General features: G+C 51.8%; 5 protein-coding genes and 3 pseudogenes across 6 annotated transcripts; 3 read left to right on the forward strand and 5 right to left on the reverse strand.

The window, feature by feature from the left end:
• LOC149279596 (enoyl-CoA hydratase, mitochondrial-like) overlaps positions 1–22,517 on the forward strand; it is a 198,148-nt pseudogene that overhangs the window by 68,464 nt on the left and 107,167 nt on the right.
• On the forward strand, positions 1,046–1,684 carry LOC149279601 (histone H1 pseudogene; annotated as a pseudogene).
• LOC149279602 (histone H3) lies at positions 2,137–2,547 on the reverse strand. Its single transcript, XM_089500901.1, has one exon. The coding sequence runs from the start codon at positions 2,545–2,547 to the stop codon at positions 2,137–2,139; it is 411 nt and encodes a 136-aa protein (XP_089357027.1).
• LOC149279603 (histone H2A-like) lies at positions 10,802–11,609 on the reverse strand. The gene is made up of 2 exons (XM_089500883.1): positions 11,223–11,609; positions 10,802–10,852 (listed from the first exon to the last, which is right to left on the reverse strand). The coding sequence occupies exons 1-2, from the start codon at positions 11,607–11,609 to the stop codon at positions 10,802–10,804; spliced, it is 438 nt and encodes a 145-aa protein (XP_089357009.1).
• LOC149279604 (histone H4) lies at positions 13,234–13,545 on the reverse strand. The gene has a single exon (XM_089500892.1). The coding sequence runs from the start codon at positions 13,543–13,545 to the stop codon at positions 13,234–13,236; it is 312 nt and encodes a 103-aa protein (XP_089357018.1).
• Positions 14,334–14,744, forward strand: LOC149279605 (histone H3). Its single transcript, XM_089500903.1, has one exon. It carries the CDS (start codon positions 14,334–14,336, stop codon positions 14,742–14,744), a length of 411 nt encoding a protein of 136 aa, XP_089357029.1.
• Positions 15,236–17,072, reverse strand: LOC149279606 (histone H1-like). Of its 2 annotated transcripts, XM_089500985.1 has the most exons (2): positions 17,049–17,072; positions 15,236–15,850 (listed from the first exon to the last, which is right to left on the reverse strand). In XM_089500985.1, exons 1-2 carry the CDS (start codon positions 17,070–17,072, stop codon positions 15,236–15,238), a joined length of 639 nt encoding a protein of 212 aa, XP_089357111.1. The 2 variants fall into 2 exon arrangements, with proteins under 2 accessions (XP_089357111.1, XP_089357112.1); XM_089500986.1 differs by lacking the exon at positions 17,049–17,072 and having other exon boundaries at positions 15,236–15,859.
• On the reverse strand, positions 18,944–19,556 carry LOC149279607 (18S ribosomal RNA; annotated as a pseudogene; the record flags this gene model as incomplete).

A 22,517-nucleotide genomic window follows, 5' to 3' on the forward strand; every position in this document is an offset into this window, starting at 1 on the left:
AGGGGGTTTTGTACAGAAGTCAGGCTGTGTGTTATTATACAGAGGTCAGTCTATATGATCATAGATGTAAAGCTGTGTTTTACGGAGTTCACACAAGCACACACACACACACACACACACAAACAATTCACAAGGATCTTTCCTGTTATTTTCCCTTTCTAGTTCTATACACACGCACTCACGTTAAAGAAATAGTATATACATCATTAATACGCAGTGGTGCATGCACACAAACACATTCTCACGCATAACCCTTTCCTCACTGACGTATGCTCACGCGCTAATACACACAAACACACTCTCGCACATAAAACGTCCTGATAAGACAAAACCTAATCTTAATAATTACTTTTATTATTTTGAATAATAAATAAATAATATAATACGTTAATAATAAATAACCCCTAAGTAAACTCCTGTCAACTACGAGTCCTAAGACCGGCAGGCAGCCAGGCACTAGCAGTAGAAATACAATTTATTTTAAATTATTTAATTGATTATTATTATTTAAAAATATTCATAATTTTTAATGTTATTCTTTAATGTTTAAATATTAGGCTATTCTTAATATAATAATTAATAAGAATTAATGATTGGGTTATATAAATTTATAGATTAAGTTTAAGGGTAAATTAATCTTTAATAGGTGATATTAAATAATTTATTTTATTAATTATCTGTATTCATTATTTTATTTATTTATTATTTCACACCTCTTGGCTGGAAGTTTTTGGTTTTTTTCGGGGTGGGGGGGCTGCACGGTGTAGGAAATTCAACTGCTTTGAATTAGAAGTGTGATGAGATGTTTACGCGCAAACGGTATATTTTCCTTTCAACCCCTCCCCCCTTCCCCTGAATGCAAATCCAGCGATGCCCCTGCAGCATGGGGAGGTTTCAGAAACGGCGTCCAATCAAAGACTCGCAGGCTACCGCTCATGACCCAATGAATGTGCGGCAGCTTGCCTATAAAAGCCAAACTTCTGGCGGTTTAACCCCGTGTTAACGGGTGATTGCAAGTCTTTCGTGGTGCGAGCTAAGCATTGAGATGGCCGAGACAGCTCCTTCCCCGGTGCCTCCGCCGGCAGAAACCTCTGCCAAGAAGAAACAGCCGAAGAAGTCGGCAGCTGCAAAAAGCCGTCCTGTGAAGTCCGGTCCCAGTGTCACCGAGCTTATTGTGAAAGCGGTCTCTGCGTCCAAGGAGCGCAGCGGAGTGTCTCTCGCAGCTCTTAAAAAAGCACTCGCTGCTGGCGGCTACGACGTACAAAAGAATAACAGCCGCCTGAAGCTCGCTCTCAAGGGTCTGGTGTCTAAAGAGACCCTGATCCAGCTGAAAGGCAGCGGTGCCTCTGGCTCTTTCAAGCTGAACAAGAAGCAGCTGGAGAGCATAGAGAAGACATCAAAGAAGAAGGAAACTCCCGTAAAGCCTAAAAAAGTAGCCCCTAAGAAGGTTGTGAAGTCGCCCAAGAAAGCCCCTGCAGGAGTGAAGAAAAGCCCGAAAAAGATCAAGAAACCGTCGGCCGCTGCCAAGAGTCCCAAGAAGCCAAAGATTGTTAAGGCAAAGAAAGCTGGCAACAGCCCAGCTAAGAAGGTCACAAAGCCCAAGGCAGTCAAAAGCCCCGCAAAGCCCAAGGCAGCCAAAAGCCCCGCAAAGCCCAAGGCTAAAAAGGCAGCCCCCAGAAAGTGAGGAGGGGGCGTGGGTTTTGGAGCGCCTCTGGTGTGTGCTTTCCCACTTAGTTCTTCACAAAAGGTTCTTTTCAGAACCATCATATCCTCCGAAAAAGACAAAAAGCAGATAATCACCCGCTGAAAGCCTAGCCCCATACTTGTGCGTAGAATGACACATTCGGCCAGCGCTCTCGCTCGGAGCTCTGTCCGTAACACAATAGAGATAAGGGGCGGGCTTAAAGATTGTGCTTTGCCGTTACTCGTTATGCCCAGCCGGGGACTCGGCCGCTCAACGGCTCGTTCGGTAGTGGGATAAGTGTGTGAGATGTTTCAAGCTTGGGCGCGAACAACAGGGTTAATTTCGAGCATGTGAAGGGAAACACAAGCTTGTTTGAGTGACAATGTGGTGGCTCTTAAAAGAGCCTTTGTGGGGGTTGTGGGGGAAATCGCGTTCGCCCACACAGCGTTTACTTAGGCACGTTCACCTCTGATCCTGCGAGCCAGCTGAATGTCTTTTGGCATGATAGTAACCCGCTTAGCGTGAATAGCGCACAAGTTGGTGTCTTCGAAAAGCCCCACCAGGTAAGCCTCGCTGGCTTCCTGGAGAGCCATGACAGCAGAACTCTGGAAACGTAGATCGGTTTTGAAGTCTTGAGCAATCTCACGGACCAGCCGCTGGAAAGGCAGCTTCCGAATAAGCAACTCCGTAGACTTCTGGTAACGGCGGATTTCCCTTAGAGCTACGGTGCCCGGGCGGTACCGATGTGGCTTCTTCACGCCCCCGGTAGCTGGAGCGCTTTTCCTCGCAGCTTTGGTCGCCAGCTGCTTCCGCGGAGCCTTTCCTCCGGTGGATTTACGGGCTGTCTGTTTGGTGCGAGCCATGCTGATGCGTGCGGATACGCTTCACCGACGGATACAACGTAACTGTAACGATTCTGTGGCCAATAGTGATGTCCGGATCATGAACGAATCGTTCATTTGATCCGGTTCTTTTTAGTGATCCGGATGAGTCGGTTCACTAGACTGAACGATTCGTTTGTAGCGGTTCAGTCTGTGAATCATCATGCAGCTGTAACCTGATCCTAGAGCTGTGAGTCATCTGCAGAGCACTCTGGGGTCAGGTTACAGCTCATTAATTCTCACAGGAACGATGACTCATAGAGTCAGAGAGTCGTTCAAAGAGTCGAATGATCCGAAGAGTCGAATGAACCGAAGAGTCGAATGAACCGAAGAGTCGAATGAACCGAAGAGTCGAATGAACCGAAGAGTCGAATGATTCGAATCTTACAGGGATCCGGATCTTACAAGGATCCGAATCTTACAGAGATTCGAATCATTCAGAGAAAATCACTGATACCATACTTTTATAAATAAATACATTAATAATGTTCACACTGCCCCCAGGATTTAGATTCCCCTGAGTTTGCCCCCCTTTACCTATAACTGCACCTACAGTTAACTTTATTAAATTAATTAAATTAACCCTCAATCATCAGCATAAAATTAACCCTTATACCCCATCAACCATAACTGCCCCTGAAATTAACCGTAAAGATCCCATTAACCATAACGGCCCCTGAAATTAACCCTAAAGACCCCATTAACCACAACGGCCCCTGAAATTAACCCTAAATACTCCATTAACCATAACTGCCCCTAAATTAATTGCATGTACTCCAGATAAATTACCTAATAAATTGGTATGGTTGATGGGGTCTTTAGTGTTAATTTGGGGGCAGTTATGCTTAATGGGGTGTTTAAGGATAATTTAGGGGCAGTTATGCTTAATGGGGTCTTTAGTGTTAATTTAGGGGCAGTTATGCTTAATGGGGTGTTTAAGGATAATTTAGGGGCAGTTATGCTTAATGGGGTCTTTAGTGTTAATTTAGGGGCAGTTATGCTTAATGAGGTGTTTAGGGTTAATTTGGGGGCAGTTATGCTTAATGGGTCTTTAGTGTTAATTTAGGGGCAGTTATGCTTAATGAGGTGTTTAGGGTTAATTTGGGGGCAGTTATGCTTAATGGGGTTTTTAGTGTTAATTTAGGGGCATTTATGCTTAATGAGGTGTTTAGGGTTAATTTGGGGGCAGTTATGCTTAATGGGGTGTTTAGGGTTAATTTGGGGGCAGTTATGCTTAATGGGGTCTTTAGTGTTAATTTGGGGGCAGTTATGCTTAATGGGGTCTTTAGTGTTTATTTGGGGGCAGTTATGCTTAATGGGGTGTTTAGGGTTAATTTGGGGGCAGTTATGCTTAACGGGGTGTTTAGGGTTAATTTAGGGGCAGTTATGCTTAATGGGGTGTTTAGGGTTAATTTGGGGGCAGTTATGGTTAATAGGGTGTTAAGGGTTAATTTTAGGGGCAGTCATGGTTGATGGGGTGTTAAGGGTTAATTTTAGGGCAGTCATGGTTGATGGGGTGTTTAGGGTTAATTTAATGGTGAGGGTTAATTTAATTAATTTAATAAAGTTAGCTTAAGGTGCAGTTGCAGGTAAAGGGGAATGTAAATCCTGGGGGCAGTGATTATGAATGTATTATTTATAACAGTATGGTGACATTCTCTGAATGATTACAATGCCAATGAAGGCAGAGAGTCGTTCAAAGATCCGGATCTTACAATGATCCGGATCTTACAGTGATCCGGATCTTACAGTGATCCGGATCTTACAGTGATCCGGATCTTACAGTGATCCGGATCACTGTAAGATTCGGATCCCTGTAAGATCCGAATCTTTGAACGACTCTCTGCCTTCATTGACATCACTGGAGGCAGGGGGGAGGATTCATAATGAAAGGGGCGGGGCCAATCGTTAGTGTGCCTGCACGGAGTTACTGGAAAACAGTAACTCCGTGCAGACACACTGAGTGATCCGAAGATCCGGATCATGAATCGGATCATTTCAGTGAACGAATCGAAATGATCCGATTCACTTTAATGATCCGAACTTCCCATCACTATACCTGTCCGGTCGGGCTCCCGCGCCGTCCCGTCTGGGATGGGCGGACCTCCCGAGGTGCCGCTCGCGCGTCCTCTCCTTGTGGTCGTGCGCGTGCCACATGCACGGAGGGGCGTGCGCAGCGGCAGGCCACGCCTACCGCCCAGTCACGGCTCGGGTCAAGCTGCCGCGGCGATCGGGTGATTATTAGTGATGGGAAGTTCGGATCATTAAAGTGAATCGGATCATTTCGATTCGTTCACTGAAATGATCCGATTCATGATCCGAATCTTCGGATCACTCAGTGTGACTCACAGGAGTTACTGTTTTCCAGTAACTCCGTGCAGGCACACTAACGATTGGCCCCGCCCCTTTCATTACTCAATGAATCCTCCCCCCTGCCTCCAGTGATGTCAATGAAGGCAAAGAGTCGTTCAAAGATTCGGTTCATTGTAAGATCCGGATCTTTGAACGACTCTCTGCCTTCATTGGGATTCTAATCATTCAGAGAGTGTCACCATACTGTTATAAATAATACATTAATAATCACTGCCCCCAGGATTTACATTCCCCTTTACCTGCAACTGCACCTTAAGCTAACTTTATTAAATTAATTAAATTAACCCTCACCATTAAATTAACCCTAAACACCCCATCAACCATCTCTGCCCCTAAAATTAACCCTTAACACCCCATTAAGCATAACTGCCCCCAAATTAACCCTAAACACCCCATTAAGCATAACTGCCCCCAAATTAACTCTAAACACCCCATTAAGCATAACTGCCCCCAAATTAACCCTAAACACCCCATTAAGCATAACTGCCCCCAAATTAACCCTAAACACCTCATTAAGCATAACTGCCCCTAAATTAACACTAAAGACCCCATTAAGCATAACTGCCCCCAAATTAACCCTAAACACCTCATTAAGCATAACTGCCCCCAAATTAACACTAAAGACCCCATTAAGCATAACTGCCCCCAAATTAACCCTAAACACCCCATTAAGCATAACTGCCCCCAAATTAACCCTAAACACCTCATTAAGCATAACTGCCCCTAAATTAACACTAAAGACCCCATTAAGCATAACTGCCCCCAAATTAACCCTAAACACCTCATTAAGCATAACTGCCCCCAAATTAACACTAAAGACCCCATTAAGCATAACTGCCCCCAAATTAACCCTAAACACCTCATTAAGCATAACTGCCCCTAAATTAACACTAAAGACCCCATCAACCATACCAATTTATTAGGTAATTTATTTGGAGTACATGCAATTAATTTAGGGGCAGTTATGGTTAATGGAGTATTTAGGGTTAATTTCAGGGGCCGTTATGGTTAATGAGGTCTTTAGGGTGAATTTCAGGGGCTGTTATGGTTAATGGGATCTTTACGGTTAATTTCAGGGGCAGTTATGGTTGATGGGGGTATAAGGGTTAATTTTATGCTGATGACTGAGGGTTAATTTAATTAATTTAATAAAGTTAACTGTAGGTGCACTTATAGGTAAAGGGGGGCAAACTTAGGGAAATCTAAATCCTGGGGGCAGTGTGAACATTATTAATGTATTTATTTATAAAAGTATGGTATCAGTAATATTCTCTGTAAGATCCGGATCTCTGTAAGTTTCGAAACATTTGAATCATTGAATCATTCGACTCTTCGGATCATTCGAATCTTTGAACGACTCTCTGACTCTATGAGTCATCGTTCCTCTGTGAATTAATGAGCTGTAACCTGACCCCAGAGTCTGTGTCTGAGTGCTCTGCAGATGACTCACAGCTCTAGGATCAGGTTACAGCTGAATGATTCACAGACTTAACCGCTACAAATGAATCGTTCAGTCTACTGAACCGATTCATCCGGATCACTAAAAAGAACCGGATCAAATGATCTGTACTCCTGTACCTTCGCTACCTGATTTCCGTGTACCAGACTTCAGCTATTGTTCCTGACCTTCGCTCCTACACTGCCTGCCCTGACCTCGGCTTTGTTATTGATTCTGAACCTGTGCTGCCTGCCCCGACCTCGGCCACCTGCTGTCTCCTGCCTGTTGTGCTACCCAGTGTGATGCTTGCCTCTTCGCTCTACCAGTATGATGTCCTCTGCCTGTTTTTCCCCTGTTCTACTGCCTGCCAATTCCCCTGCTAATCTGCTTTCTGCCCACCCAAGTTTTCTAAAACCAAATGAATTAAGAAGCAGAGTGAATTAAACCCTGCAACAAGAGTTACAATACAGTATACACTCTATAAAGAAGAAAAGTGAAAAAATATTCTTCTCCAGTCTCCTTTTGCCTACACCCCTTCTTGGTCTATTGCTGCCTGCCCCCTGCTTCCTGCTTTATCTCCACTCCAGTCTGCTGAAGACTGCTTCTTCCTTCCATCTACTACCTGCCTTTTCTGTCTGGTCCACACATCCCCACCTTCCTTCTCCCTTCCTATTCTGTTGGTATCTGTCTCTTCCCCATCTCCCTCAGACTGCTGCCTGCCTATTCGTTCCTTCACCCCCCCCCCCCCCCCAATCTGATGGCTGTCTTCTTATTCCCCTGGTCTTCTTCCAAATGCCTGTTACCCCCTGGTAAGCTACCACATGCCTGTTTCCCTACTCTGTTGTCATCTACATTCTCCCCCACCTATTTTCTTATCTGCTACCCCCTGCCAATTCGTCTCCAGTCTCATGTTGCTGCCTGTCTGTTTCACCCATCCGTCTGCTGCCTCTCTATTCCATTTTGCATAGTCTTCCCAATCAGCTGTCTACCCCACCCAATTTGTTGCCTGACTTTCCTGTGACGAGACCGACCTGTACCCCGACTGGGTACTCCCGCCAAACGTTGCTTCCTCTTGCCGGGACACCAACAATTAACCCCTTCAGCGCCAGGCAGAACCAGCGGTGTAGATACAAGGGTGGGCTTCGCTGCACCGGAGCTACCTTGGCGCTGTGGCTAGCCGAAGCTTAGCTACACAGCGTGGTTATTGTCCTGAAAAGGACAATACAGGATCATATCAGCCCACGCCAAGCATCAGGCAACACTCATGTTGAGGTGAAAACAGGAACTCCCTTTATTTGGGAACACAGGGGTATTTAAACAGTACAAGGGATTGAGTTACGTCCAATAGACACACAAGGGAATTGCGTCCAATAGACACAAGGGAATTGCATCCAATAGACACAAGGGAATTACATCCTGCCCTCCTTTGCATATGACTGAGTATTAGCACTGAGCCCAGTAGGGGGTCTCTACTGTAGTCTGTGTAAGGAGGGAGGGGGCAGGACATGTGGTACCTGGACAGGGTAGCAAACAAGGGGAACAAAAGCACACACCATAATTACAACATATACCGGGAAATGCAGGTATCACAAACAAGAACTATCACAGACGGTACCGATTAACCCGGGGCCGTCACATTTCCCATCCTATTCTACTGCCTGCCAGTTCACCCAGCCTGCTTCCACTTATAACCAACTGCTGTTGGCTGCCGGTTACTTCCCACAATCTTTAGCCACCTTTCCCCCCTCCCCTGTCTGTTGCTGACTGCCTGTTACCCTTGTCTTTTGCTGCCTAAATGCACTCCTACACTCTGTGCTGCCATCTTTCTCTTTCCTTCCTCTTAACTCTGCTGCTTGCTTATTCTCTCATTTTCACTCTTCCTTCCAGTTGCCCCGGCCTGTTACTTTCACAGTCTTTAGCCACCTGCCTATTCAACCACTCGTGTTTGCTGCCTGCCTGTCACTAGACCAGTCTGCTGCTTCCTGTCTTTACTTCTACTACCCTTCCCAGTCTGATGCAACCTGTCTATTTCCTTTCACAATTTGCTACTGCTTGCCTGCTCCCCTCCCCGCCTTAATGCACTCCTACACTTTGTGCTGCCGCCTACCTCTTATCCCTCCTCTTCACTCTACTGCTTGCTTATTCTCTCACCTTTCCTCTGCTGCCTGCTCCCCGTCTGCCTATTCCTTTCTCTCCCCAGACGGGGAGCAGGCAGCAGAGTAAAGGTCTCTGCTGCCTGTTGTTCCCTTCCTAGTCTGTTGTTGGACATTTGCCACAGCCTGGTGCCACTTACCCCTCCTCATTCTGATGCGTGCCTTTTACTTTCCAACAATCACCCCACCCCAATTTTGCTGCCTGCCTATTCCTCCCCAGCCTGCTTCTGCCTGCCTCGTCCCATTTGCTGTCTGCCTATTCATTTCTGCATGTTTCCCCTCATTCTGCTGCCTGTCTATTTCTTCTTACGAGTCCCCCTCAATCTGCTGGCTTCCTACCACTTCCCAATCTTCTTCCTGCCTATTCCCCCAGATCTCTGCAGCAAGACTGTTCCCACCTAGTAAGCTATCACATGCCTTCTGCCCTCTAGTATGGTGCCCCCTGCCTATAAGCGTAGTGTCGTAAGTAACATGGAGCTGCATTTAAAACATGTAATTTGGACCATTATTAGGTGTTTCTGTGGCTTAGTAAGTGTAATCCTGCACAGGGTTAAAAATCGCGATCCCTTCCAGGTTTGTTGCCTACCTATTCGCCCCTTCCTGTTCCCCTGCTAATCTACTGACACCTTTCTGTTCCTCCTTCCCACTCCACTAACTACCTGTTTCCCCCACTCTGCTTCTCGCCTACTTTCTGACAGTTTTCCTTACCAAAGTCAAATATCAGCTGCCTGGTTTCCATCTATCTGCTGCTACCCATTTGCAGCCTCCCCCAGTCTGTTGCCTCCTGTATGTGCCCACTGTTCTGTTGCTAATGCTGCCTGTTCACTACCTTTCTGTTGCTTTTCCTGCTTGTCCCGCTGTCTGTTGTCACCTGACTCACCTACCTGCGTCCCCTTCTTCTGTCGCCTGTGAGTTCCTCTCCCAGTGTCCTGCCACTGCTTGTCTGTTTCACTCTGTCTGCATGGTTATTAATTTCTGCATATTTTTCCCAGTCTGCCACCTGCCTGCTCCCACCATATTCCCGCCTTTCTTTTTCCCTCCTATTCCCTCTTGTTGCTGACTGGCTGTACCTCCCTCGGTCTAATGCCACTTTCCTGTACCCAGTCTAATGCTGTCTGCTTGTACCTCTTCAGTTTGGTTTTGCCTGCCTATCTCCTCCTTGATTTATGGCTAACTACCTGCCCCTACTTTGCTGCCTTACTATTTATTCCTGCATGATCCCTCTCAGTCCACTGCCTGCCTATTCTTTACTGCATGCCCCCAGTCTGATGACTGCCTGTCCCTTGTCTGCTGTGTCCAGTCTTCTGCCGCATCCCTGTTCTGCCCTAGTAACCAACCAAATGCATGTTGCCCTCTAGCATGCTGCCCCCTGTCTATCAACCCCTTGGTCTATCACCATCTACTTAGCTCACCCTAGTATGTTACCACCCTCCTATCCGGCCAGTCTGTTGCCCACTGCCGTTTGTACGATAGCCGCACCGCCTGATCGCCACCTCTCTAGCGGCTCCAGTGACAAGGGATCCCCAGTCTCTGCGGGGGTGTCTGGGCTACGAGAGCCGAAGTCCATGGGTAGGGCAGGAGATACATGGATGAGGTAGGACGGTAAGGGACAGCCGGCGTGGGTCCGATAGCCGCGCCGGGGCAGTTATGGTTAATGAGGGTCTTCAGGGTTAATTTAGGGGCAGTAATGGTTAATGGGGTGTTTAGGGTTAATTTAATGCTGGGGACTGAGGGTTAATTTAATAAAGTTAACTAAAGGTGCAGTTAGAGGTAAAACAATCTAAAGGTGGGCAATCTAAGGGGAATCTAAATCCTGGGGGCAGTTAAGATTATTAATGTATTTATTTATAAAAGTATGGTGTCAGTGATATTCTCTGAATGGTTCGAATCTCTGAACGATTCTCTGCCTTCAGTGACATCGCTAGAGTAGGCAGACAGGCAGGAGGGTTCATTGACCCTAATGAAAGGGGCGGGGCCAATCGTTAGTTTGACTGCAGGGAGGGACTGGGGAAACACTAACTCCTATGAGTCACACTGAGTGACCCGAAGATTCGGATCATGAATCGGATCATTTCAATGAATGACTCGAAATGATCCGGATTCACTTTACTGATCTGAACTTCGCATCACTACTTTGGGGTATATGAAGGGTTAATCCCTTCTTAGCAATTAAGCTTTCAGAGGCAAGGGAGATGTCTACAATGGAGCTACTCACGGGTCTCTCTCACAGTGATTATCAAATTCATTAATACGCTCCCCAGACCATTGCCAGCTACACGATCATCACACAGCTGAGGAACTCCCCGGCTTCTGCCACTTTAATCTGCGGTAAACCACAATTTCCTATGCAATGCTGCCACCGTGTGGTAGCACTTGCCCACCCACCTTTCTTGAGAACCATATTTATCCATTTAAGTGCTGGCAGCTTTGCCTCGAATCTTAACCCAGAAACGGCCGGGGGGGGGCGGTAGGGTGTATGGTGTAGCCTGTATGAATGGTGTTTAACCACCGTTAAGCTCACCAACTAAACATCGGGCTGGAAAACTGCAGTGGAAAGCAGTTGCCTTTAAAGAAGTTTGCAGTATGTTTATAGCAAGACAGATATAGCTTGTTCTAGAGATTATGGGTGGCTCTGAAAAGAGCCTTTGGTGATGTTTGCTAATTGCCCTGCGGTTACCGATTACTGCACTCACTTGCTCTTGGCAGGTTTGTGGCTCTGTCTTCTTGGGCAAGAGCACCGCCTGGATGTTGGGTAGAACACCTCCCTGAGCAATGGTGACTCCGCCGAGCAGCTTATTGAGCTCCTCGTCGTTACGAACGGCGAGCTGCAGGTGGCGAGGAATGATACGTGTCTTTTTGTTGTCGCGTGCAGCGTTACCAGCCAACTCCAGTATCTCAGCAGTCAGATACTCCAACACCGCTGCCAGATACACGGGTGCGCCGGCGCCTACTCTCTCGGCATAATTACCCTTGCGAAGAAGCCTATGCACACGGCCGACAGGGAACTGCAGACCTGCACGGGAAGAACGTGTCTTTGCCTTAGCGCGAACCTTTCCACCTTGTTTTCCTCTGCCAGACATACTTTCGCTCAACAACCAGCTAATCGGTCAGTTAACTGTGAAGTTCCTTACGAAAATACGCCGCTCACTTACCCAGCTATTTGTAGCTTCCCCCCCTGACGCTATTCGTCACTGATTGGTTCCTTTCCAAAACAGCCAATCGGGTGGAAATAGTCTGAGACACCAATCGGTGTAGGCACTGCGGTTCATGGGCGGTCGCATCTGCTCACGTGACAACCTCATCGAATCGGACGCGAGACAGCAGAACGGCCTTATTTGCATGCGGTGCCTATAAAGGGAAGGGCCCGGCGCAGTAATTTTAGAGTTAATCACGGTCTCTTGAATTGCGTGTTGAAAGGAAAGCAGACGCGATGCCTGATCCAGCCAAATCTGCGCCCGCTCCGAAAAAAGGCTCTAAGAAAGCTGTTACGAAGACCCAGAAAAAAGATGGGAAAAAGCGCAAGAAGAGCAGAAAGGAAAGCTACGCGATTTATGTCTACAAGGTCCTGAAGCAGGTGCATCCCGACACTGGCATTTCCTCCAAGGCCATGGGCATCATGAACTCGTTTGTCAATGACATCTTTGAGCGCATTGCCGGGGAAGCTTCACGCCTAGTCCACTACAACAAGCGTTCCACCATCACTTCTCGGGAGATTCAGACTGCTGTACGCCTCCTCCTTCCTGGAGAGCTGGCCAAGCACGCTGTCTCAGAGGGCACCAAGGCTGTTACTAAGTACACCAGCGCCAAGTAAAGTTCTCCTCGTTCTTTCACTTTTTAAACAAAGGCTCTTTTGAGAGCCACCCACATCGTCCATCTCAGAGCTATGTAACTGATCTAGCGCTTTTGTCGGGGACATGCTAGCTCTGGGAAGAGCATTGAAATGTGCTTCTCACTCCTCCAGGTTAGCTGGGGTATCCAGACTGCTTGGGAAGAGAAGCCCAAGGTGAAGGGGCTCCTGTGACGGCACCGACCTGTACTCTGACTGGGTATTCCAGCTAATCGCTGATTTCTCCTGCTGGGACGCCGGAGATTAACCCCTTCACCGCCAGACAGAACCAGCGTTGCAGAGAGAAGGGGCTTCTTTACCACTGTGGCTAACCGAAGCTGAGCTACATCGTGGGTCTATTGTCCTGAAAAGGACAATGCGTGATCCTGGTAGAGGACACAGCTCTTCAGGAACCTCGGTGGCGCTGTAGTATACGGGCATTCCCAAATAATACATAACTCGGTTGTGTCGTGGGGAGGACATGTGGCACACGGACAGGATAACACATGAGGGGACGGCAAATGCATAATATAATTCACCCACACACCTGGACATACAGAATACAGATAACTACCACAGACGGCACCTATTAAACCTGGGCCGTCCCGGCCCCCATTCAAGTGAGCCCCGCGCAAGCCTTTGGTGGACACCAGCTGCCGATCCCGGCACATGTTCTGCAAACGGGCCCAACTCCCAGCACTCCGATCCTGCCTGTAGCTCAATCTATAGCCAGACCCAGGCACTGTTCAGCTGGTTATTTCAAGGTGTGCATAGAAAAGCACGGGCAGACACAAGGACAACATGATCATAGCCTAAGAGAGGGTGTGGGTGGCTCTGAAAAGAGCCGTTGGGTGTTTCAGGGTCACGAGTCAACAAGCTTAACCTCCGAAACCGTACAGAGTACGGCCTTGGCGTTTCAAGGCATACACCACGTCCATAGCGGTAACGGTTTTCCTCTTGGCATGCTCAGTATAAGTGACTGCGTCACGAATCACGTTCTCCAAAAACACTTTGAGCACACCGCGGGTCTCCTCATAGATCAGCCCAGAGATACGCTTTACGCCTCCTCTGCGAGCCAAACGGCGGATAGCAGGCTTGGTGATACCCTGGATGTTATCCCGAAGCACCTTCCTGTGCCTCTTTGCGCCACCTTTTCCGAGTCCCTTACCTCCTTTGCCGCGGCCAGACATGATCACGTTTACTCCACGAGTTCCACAGCACAAAACTCGCTAATGGCCAGCCCGCTTTCTTTTATACGTACTTGACGGACCTGATAGGGAACCGCACCATGATGCCTCAAGGGGGCGTTGCTATTTGAATATATGCTTCACGTTGGTTGGCTGGAGAAGCTTCCAAGCGTGCCTCAGACACCGATTGGCTATTTAGGAATATCAAAGGAAACCGGATATGAACAATTCAAACCAACCTCCTTTGCGCCACTCCCTACACCAAGCCCGCATCTGCTTTCAAAGATGCCTAGCCTTTATTAATCAAACCTCTCTACTGCATCAAGTACCTTAAGCTTCTGCCTCCCTCACCTCCACGTGATCGCTTTCGACGATCCCTCGTTTACCACTAGGTGGCAGCATATCGCTGTAAATAAACGCCAAACGGCGGCCAAGATAAAGGCGGGCTTTTAGCTGTCGCCGTATCGCTGTTAACGGTCAGCCAGTACACAGTTTCACTAGGTAGGAGGCTGAACAAAAGAGAGGAGAAGAAATAAATAAAAAAAGAACCGCAGCTAACGAATACATGACCGATTCGAGCATTTAATTTAAATAAATAAAAAAAAGATAACGCTCCACACCGAAGTCTCTTGATCAAAGGCTGGCTTTTTCAATCCATCGTCCTAGCCTATGAAAAAGAGGGGCGTGATTAAGCGTATCCAATCACATTTACCGCTACTCTATAAAGTGATTGAGTTGGCCACAGAATCGTTAGTTACGTTGTATCCGTCGGTGAATCGGCACGCAGCAGCATGGCTCGCACCAAGCAGACAGCCCGTAAGTCCACCGGAGGAAAGGCTCCTCGGAAGCAGCTGGCGACCAAAGCTGCGAGGAAAAGCGCTCCAGCTACCGGGGGCGTGAAGAAGCCACATCGCTACCGCCCGGGCACCGTAGCTCTAAGGGAAATCCGCCGTTACCAGAAGTCTACGGAGTTGCTTATTCGGAAGCTGCCTTTCCAGCGGCTGGTCCGTGAGATTGCTCAAGACTTCAAAACCGATCTACGTTTCCAGAGTTCTGCTGTTATGGCCCTCCAGGAAGCCAGCGAGGCTTACCTGGTGGGGCTTTTCGAAGACACCAACTTGTGCGCTATTCACGCTAAGCGGGTTACTATCATGCCAAAAGACATTCAACTGGCTCGCAGGATCAGAGGTGAACGTGCCTAAGTAAACGCGGTGTGGGCGAACGCGATTTCCCCCTTCACCCCTCACAAAGGCTCTTTTAAGAGCCACCACATTGTCATTCAAACGAGCTTGTGTTTTGTGTTTCCCTTCGCATGCACGAAATGAACCCTGTTGCTCGCGCCCAAGCTTGAAACTTCTCACACCATTATCCCACTACCGAGCGAGCCGTTGAGCGGCCGAGTCCCCGGCTGGGCATAACGAGTAACGGCAAAGCGCAATCTTTAAGCCCGCCCCTTATCTCTATTCTGTTACGGACAGAGCTCCGAGCGAGAGAGCGCTAGCCGAATGTCAACCCACGCTTCACGCACAAGTATGGGGCCAGGCCTTCAGCGGGTGGCCCACATAGCCGCGGCCGGGTGATTAAACGCTTTTTTTCTTTTTCGGAGGATATGATGGTTCTGAAAAGAACCTTTTGTGTGAAGAACTAAGTGGGAAAGCACACACCAGAGGCGCTCCAAAACCCCGCCCCCTCCTCACTTTCTGGGGGCTGCCTTCTTAGCCTTGAGCTTTGCGGGGCTTTTGGCAGCCTTGGGCTTAGCGGGGCTTTTGGCTGCCTTGGGCTTTGTGGCCTTCTTAGCTGGGCTCTTGCCAGCTTTCTTCGCCTTAACAACCTTAGGCTTCTTGGGACTCTTGGCAGCGGCCAACGGTTTCTTGATCTTTTTCGGGCTTTTCTTCACTCCTGCAGGGGCTTTCTTGGGCGACTTCACAACCTTCTTAGGGGCTACTTTTTTAGGCTTTACGGGAGTTTCCTTCTTTGATGTCTTCTCTTTGCTCTCCAGCTGCTTCTTGTTCAGCTTGAAAGAGCCAGAGGCACCGCTGCCTTTCAGCTGGATCAGGGTCTCTTTAGACACCAGACCCTTGAGAGCGAGCTTCAGGCGGCTGTTATTCTTTTCTACGTCGTAGCCGCCAGCAGCGAGTGCTTTTTTAAGAGCTGCGAGAGACACTCCGCTGCGCTCCTTGGACGCAGAGACTGCTTTCACAATAAGCTCGGAGACACTGGGACCGGACTTCACAGGACGGCTTTTTGCAGCTGCCGGCTTCTTCGGCTGTTTCTTCTTGGAAGAGGTTTCTGCCGGGGAAGGAGCTGTCTCGGCCATCTCAATGCCTGGATACCGCCACAAAACAGTTGAAATCGCACGTCAACACGGGGTTAAACCGCCAGAAGTTTGGCTTTTATAGACGAGCTGCCGCACATTCATTGGTTCATGAGCAGTAACCTGCGAGTCTATGATTGGACGCCGTTTCTGAAACCTCCCCATGCTGCCGATCGCCGGGGCATCGCCGGATTTGCAGTCAGGGGGAGGGGGGTTTGAACGGAAAATATACTAACCGTTTGCTCGTAAACGTCTCATCACACTTCTAATTCAAAGCAGTTGAATTTCCTACACCGTGCAGCCCCCACCCCCCCCCCAAAAAAAACTGCCAGGGAACAGCACCCAAGAGGTGTGACATAATAAATAAATAAAATAATGAATACAGATAATTAATAAAATAATTTCTTTAATATCACCTATTAAAGATTAATTTACCCTTAAGCTTAATCGTAAATTTATATAACCCAATCATTAATTATTATTATATTAAGAATAGCCTAATATTTATACATTAAAGAATAACATTAAAAATTATGAATATTTTCAAGTAATAATTAAATAATTTAAAATAAATTGTATTTCTACTGCTAGTGCCTGGCTGCCTGCCGGTCTTAGGACTCGTAGTTGACAGGAGTTTACTTAGGGGTTATTTATTATTAACGTATTATATTATTTATTTATTATTCAAAATAATAAAAGTAATTATTAAGATTAGGTTTTGTCTTATCAGGACTGCATGTCCCAGGCGTCGGGCGCTAGACCCCGAATATAGGCCGCACCCCCACTTTAAAGACTTAAAGTGGGGGGAAAAAGTGCGGCCTATATTCGGGCAAATACGTGGTGGGTTGATATATATATATAGAGAGATAAATGTTCTAATTCGGATTTCTCTTCGCCTGGGGCGAATTTTAAAATGCAGCCCCCCCCCATCTACCCTTCCTCTCCCTCCGCCCCCCCCCCCTTATACTAACCTTTCAGCAGTCCTGCAGCGAGTCCTGCAGCCCTGGCATACAGAATGTGTGGTGTGCGGTGCGACTTTAAGATTACCGGGGGGCGCGGCCTGTGCCGCGATGGGGGCGGAGCCAGCAACCGGCATCACGGCTGCGGGAGCCCCGGGGGTCACCGGCACCGCTGCCGGAGTGACCCCGGCGGGGACCACAGCCGCACCCGGCACTGCCTCCATCGTAACCGCCGCGGTTTCGGCCGCGGCGCCCATCTGTCCGGGGTAGTTTGGACAGGGAGCGGGCCACCCGGGTAGCGGCGGCCCCGCTCACAACAACAGCCGCCTCTGGCTGCCCTCCAGGCGAGTCCTCCGCCCGGAGTAGTGGGGACAGAGGGCGGGCCGCCCAGGTAGCGGCGGCCCCACTCGCAACGGCAGCTTCTTTTAGCTGCACTCCGGGCGATTCCTCCGCCTGGAGTAGTGTGGACAGGGGGAGGGCAGCCCGGTTAGCGGCGGCCCCGCACACGGAGGACGGCACCTCCGGGGACACCGAAGCCGCGGGAGCAGCCGGGACAACCAGGTCCACCACCACAGGGTGGATGGGACCAATGACGACGGGGGGAGCAGCCACAGAACCGCCGATCCCTCTGGAGGGACGAGGAGGCGGACACGCCGCCGGGAGCGCCGGCACGGATCCCGCGGCAGCAGCAGCCGCCCCGGCGGCCGCCAAAGCGGTCGCCGGTGCCGCCGCCGGCCGCGGGGGTGACAAAACCCGCGCCCCGACGGGGGCCACGGAAGACGGACGGACACAGACAGGGGAACGGGAACGTACTACAGAGGGAACACACACTGGGGGTGGGGGGACAACAGGGGACATTACAACCACGGGGGACATACTGACAGGTACATTGGGGAAGGTACTCACACAGGGTCCCCGGGGCTCACCGGCCAAATGCAGACCGGCGGGGATAGTGTCCCTGGCCCTCCGACGGGAAGGGCCCGCTCTCGGATCCTCAGCAGCAGCGTCGGGGACCCGGGCCGGGAGGGATGGGAACTCCTCCTCGGACATGATGGGGGGGGTATCCCCGACGCTCTCCTCCCCGGACGATGGGATAGCGGGCCTGCTCCTGGTGGTCTTCTTTTTCCGCCTCCGTGGCACGGCTCTGATGGCAACGTCCTCCTCCTCGTCCAAATCTTCCATGGCAAATATCAATTTGTTTTTGATAACATACGGCCGTTCCTGGGCCCCGTCGTTCTGTGGCGGTGGCGTCACCGGTTCCGGGTCCTCCGGGGTCGGTGGCACCTCCGACTCCTCCACCTCCTGCTCCCGCTCCCGCAGCTTCTCCTGCAGGAACCGTACGCGGTCACGGGTCTGGGCCGTGCGTCTCGCCAACTCCTCTTCTTTCTCCCTCAGGGAGACGATCCGCTCCCGTATGGGGCCGCGATGACGACTCCCCACCCTGTTGCTCTGCTGCCGGAGCTCTTTCAGCTGTCCGGCAACATCCTCCTTCTCCTCCCCCAGGGAACGCAACTCTTGTTGGAGGTTAGCCAGGGCCTGCCTGAGGGATTCCCCGTCCGACTCCGCGGGTACTGGGAGCCCCACCGTAGCCTTTTGGGCATAGGAAGGGCCCTGTTCCACCGCCTCCTCATCATCTTCCGGGGTTGTATCGATCTTTGCCTCGGCGGACTCCAAGGCCCTGGCCCCGGCGTCCCTGAGGGCGAGGGCCCGTAGATGGAGGGCCCCCAGCAACAGGAGGGAAGTTGGGTCGACCCTCAGATGGTGGGGCAGACCGACTCCCTTCTTGAACATGGCGATCTTGGCGCTCAAGGCCGTAGAGTAAGCCTCGAGCGCCGGCATGTTCCGACGCACAGCCCTGCACACGGTTCCTGCAGCCTCCCGTGATGGGAGTAGGATTCCGTCCTCCGTATATACTAAATGATCCGATATAATCGAAATTCGGCCCCTCCACTCCTCAATGAGGGTGGAGGCCATGATGAGACCCCGGGAAGGCAGTTACCTTCCCCGGGGTAGTAAATGTCCAGCTCACACAATACAAAAAGTCAAGTTTGCACCAAGCACCACGAAAAAAACACAACCACCTCCTCTCCTCTCGCCTCCCAACTCCACACTGTTGCAGCCGACGCCCAGCCCTGATTGGAGCTGGAATTACCGCGGCTGCTGGCACCAGACTTGCCCTCCAATAGATCCTCGTTAAAGGATTTAAAGTGTACTCATTCCAATTACAGGGCCTCGAAAGAGTCCTGTATTGTTATTTTTCGTCACTACCTCCCCGAGTCGGGAGTGGGTAATTTGCGCGCCTGCTGCCTTCCTTGGATGTGGTAGCCGTTTCTCAGGCTCCCTCTCCGGAATCGAACCCTGATTCCCCGTTACCCGTGGTCACCATGGTAGGCACAGAAAGTACCATCGAAAGTTGATAGGGCAGACATCCAAATGTATCGTCGCCGTCACGGGGATGTGCGATCGGCCCGAGGTTATCTAGAGTCACCAAAGCGGCCGGCGGGGGCGAGCCCGCCGGATTGGTTTTGGTCTGATAAATGCACGCATCCCTGGGGGTCAGCGCTCGTCGGCATGTATTAGCTCTAGAATTACCACAGTTATCCAAGTAACAGATGGAGCGATCAAAGGAACCATAACTGATTTAATGAGCCATTCGCAGTTTCACTGTACCGGCCGTGTGTACTTACACGTGCATGGCTTAATCTTTGAGACAAGCATATGCTACTGGCAGGATCAACCAGGTAGCTCCCGTCGTCACGCGGGGGCCCGGCAGCGGCCGGGCCCGGACGCGGCCCCCGGCGGACCGCTCCCGCCCCGGGGCGGGAGGCGGCGGGCGCCGGGGGCGCAGCCCTCAGATCGGCTCTGCGCGGCGGGGGGACGCGGCGAGGGGGCCGCGGGGACGGAGGGAGAGCGCGCGCTCCCCCTCCCTTCGTTCGGGGCCGGGAGAAAGGACGGTGCGTGCTCCGCGGCGGGGGGAACCCGGGGTGGGACGTGGAGCGCCCACGGGTAGCCCCAACCGGCCGCGGCTTCGGGCCGCTGGGAGTCCGGGGCCGAGCAAACTCAGTCGCCTGCGAGGGGGGTCCGGCGCCCGGGGCGGTCCGCGCCGGGAGGTGCACGGGGAGGCGGGCCGCTCACCTGCACCAGGGGGCCCGCCGGGGACCGCCTGAGCGAGGGTTGCCTTCCCCGGCCCGGCGCGGGGCACCAGATCGGTCGTTGTCCTGGTCGTGGCGGTCGACGCCGACCGCTCACCTATATATCCGGCGGAGGGTGCCTGAGGACCCTGGCGAACCGGGAAGGAGTTCCGCGACACCACCGGGAAAACCCGGCCAGGCAGGCCGACTTCGATGGAGCGAGGGTCGGATGCGGCCGGCAAATCCGTTCTCATAGACTTCCAGGGCTTTTCAAGCAACTTGGCCTGCCAGAAATGGGGACTTAGAGCGAAAACGCCGGCCGGCCGCGAGCAACTTGGGCGGCCGGGAACGGGTAGGACCGACAGTGCGGCACACGGGCTGCGCGGCCCGAGGTCCGGGGTGCCCCGGGGGAACCCTCGGCCGTCTACCAGGCGGCAGGTTCACGGGAGCCGGGGCCGGGCCGGGAGCCGGGGCCGGGACCGGGGCCGGGTAGGACCGCCGGTGCGGCACCCGGGCTGGGCACCCCGAGGTCCGGGGAGCCCCTGGCGGGACCCTCGGGGGTCTGCCCCATGGTGGTCTTCCCGGGACCCGGCCCGGGACTTGGGCGGGTTGGAACGCCGGTGCTGCACCCGGGCTGGGCACCCCGAGGTCCGGGGAGCCCCTGGCGGGACCCTCGGGGGTCTGCCCCATGGTGGTGTTCCCGGGACACGGCCCGGGACTTGGGCGGGTTGGACCGCCGGTGCTGCACCCGGGCTGGGCACCCCGAGGTCCGGGGAGCCCCTGGCGGGACCCTCGGGGATCTGCCCCATGGTGGTGTTCCCGGGACCCGGCCCGGGACTTGGGCGGGTAGGACCGCCGGTGCGGCACCCGGGCTGGGCACCCCGAGGTCCGGGGAGCCCCTGGCGGGACACTCGGGGGTCTGCCCCAAGGTGGGCTTCACGGGACCCGGCCCGGGACTTGGCCGGGATGGACCGCCGGTGCGGCACCCGGGCCGGGCGTCCCGAGGTCCGTGGAGCCCCGGGCGGGACCCTCGGAGGTCTACCGGACGGTGGGGTTCCCGGGGCCGGGGCCGGGACCTGGCCGGCACCCGGGCTGGGCTTCCCGAGGTCGTTGGGAGCTGGCTCTCTGGAACTCGCAGCAGCTTCCCTATATATCCGGCGGAGGGTGCCTGACGTCCCTGGCGAACCGGGACGGGGTTCCACGTCACCACCGGGAAAATCCGGCAAGGCATGCCGACTTCGATGGAGCGAGGGTCGGATGCGGCCGGCAAATCCGACCTCATAGACTTCCAGGGTTTTCCAAGCAACTTGGCCTGCCGCAAACAGGGACTTAGAGCGACGGCGCGAGACGGCCGCGAGTAGCTTTCGCGGCCGGGAATCGGGACTTTGGGCACAAAACAGCGGGGGTACATAGGCAGTGGACCCCCCAGCATACAATATATACACATCTAGCTATATCTCGACATCTACAGCTATATAGATATAGATATAGATATAGATATATATACATATACATATATATACATATATATATATATATATATATACATATATATACACATATATATACATATATATATATATATATATACACATATATATACACACATATATATATATATATATACATACATATATATATATATATACATATATACACATATATATATACATATATATATATATATACATTTTTATATATATACATATATACATATATATATATACATATATATATATATATATATACATATAGAGATATCTATCTATATCTATCTATCTATCTATCTATCTATATCTATATAGCTACATCTATATACACGTCTATATCTATACATCTACATCCCTACATCTACGGCTCCATGCCCACAGCTCTATAGACATATCTATACATCCACCCCATCGACTTCCAGGGTTTTCCAAGCAACTTGGCCTGCCGGAAACGGGGACTTAGAGCGAAAACGCCGGACGGCCGCGAGCAACTACCGGGGCGGGTAGGACCGCCGGTGCGGCACACGGGCTGGGCCTCCCGAGGTCCGGGGAGCCCCTGGCGGGACCCTCGGGGGTCTGCCCCATGGTGGTGTTCCCGGGACCCGGCCCGGGACTTGGGCGGGTTGGACCGCCGGTGCTGCACTCGGGCTGGTCCTCAGGAAGTCCGGGGAGCCCCTGGCCTGACCCTCGGGGGTCTGCCCCATGGTGGTCTTCCCGGGACCCGGCCCGGGACTTGGGCGGGTTGGACCGCCGGTGCTGCACCCGGGCTGAGCGTCCCGAGGTCCGGGGAGCCCCTGGCGGGACCCTCGGGGGTCTGCCCCATGGTGCTCTTCCCGGGACCCGGCCCAGGACTTGGGCGGGTTGGACCGCCGATGCTGCACCCGGGCTGAGCACCCCGAGGTCCGGGGAGCCCCTGGCGGGACCCTCGGGGTCTGCCCCATGGTGCTCTTCCCGGGACCCGGCCCGGGACTTGGGCGGGTTGGACCGCCGGTGCTGCACCCGGGCTGAGCACCCCGAGGTCCGGGGAGCCCCTGGCGGGACCCTCGGGGTCTGCCCCATGGTGCTCTTCCCGGGACCCGGC

The sequence above is a fragment of the Sceloporus occidentalis genome, unplaced genomic scaffold (genome assembly GCF_023333645.1).
Source record: "Sceloporus occidentalis isolate IW3139 unplaced genomic scaffold, rSceOcc1.0.p SCAF_161, whole genome shotgun sequence".
In the NCBI taxonomy this organism is placed as follows: Eukaryota; Metazoa; Chordata; class Lepidosauria; order Squamata; family Phrynosomatidae; genus Sceloporus; species Sceloporus occidentalis.

Coding starts and splice junctions, on each gene's coding strand:
- LOC149279604 (XM_089500892.1), bottom strand. CDS start 13,545: ATGTCTGGCCGCGGCAAAGGAGGTAAGGGACTCGGAAAAGGTGGCGCA.
- LOC149279606 (XM_089500985.1), bottom strand. CDS start 17,072: ATGGGCGCCGCGGCCGAAACCGCG. Junction 15,851..17,048: donor GCGCCGCGGCCGAAACCGCG/GCGGTTACGATG, acceptor GAGATGGCCGAG/ACAGCTCCTTCCCCGGCAGA.
- LOC149279602 (XM_089500901.1), bottom strand. CDS start 2,547: ATGGCTCGCACCAAACAGACAGCCCGTAAATCCACCGGAGGAAAGGCT.
- LOC149279603 (XM_089500883.1), bottom strand. CDS start 11,609: ATGTCTGGCAGAGGAAAACAAGGTGGAAAGGTTCGCGCTAAGGCAAAG. Junction 10,853..11,222: donor CACAAACCTGCCAAGAGCAA/GTGAGTGCAGTA, acceptor GGTTTACCGCAG/ATTAAAGTGGCAGAAGCCGG.
- LOC149279605 (XM_089500903.1), top strand. CDS start 14,334: ATGGCTCGCACCAAGCAGACAGCCCGTAAGTCCACCGGAGGAAAGGCT.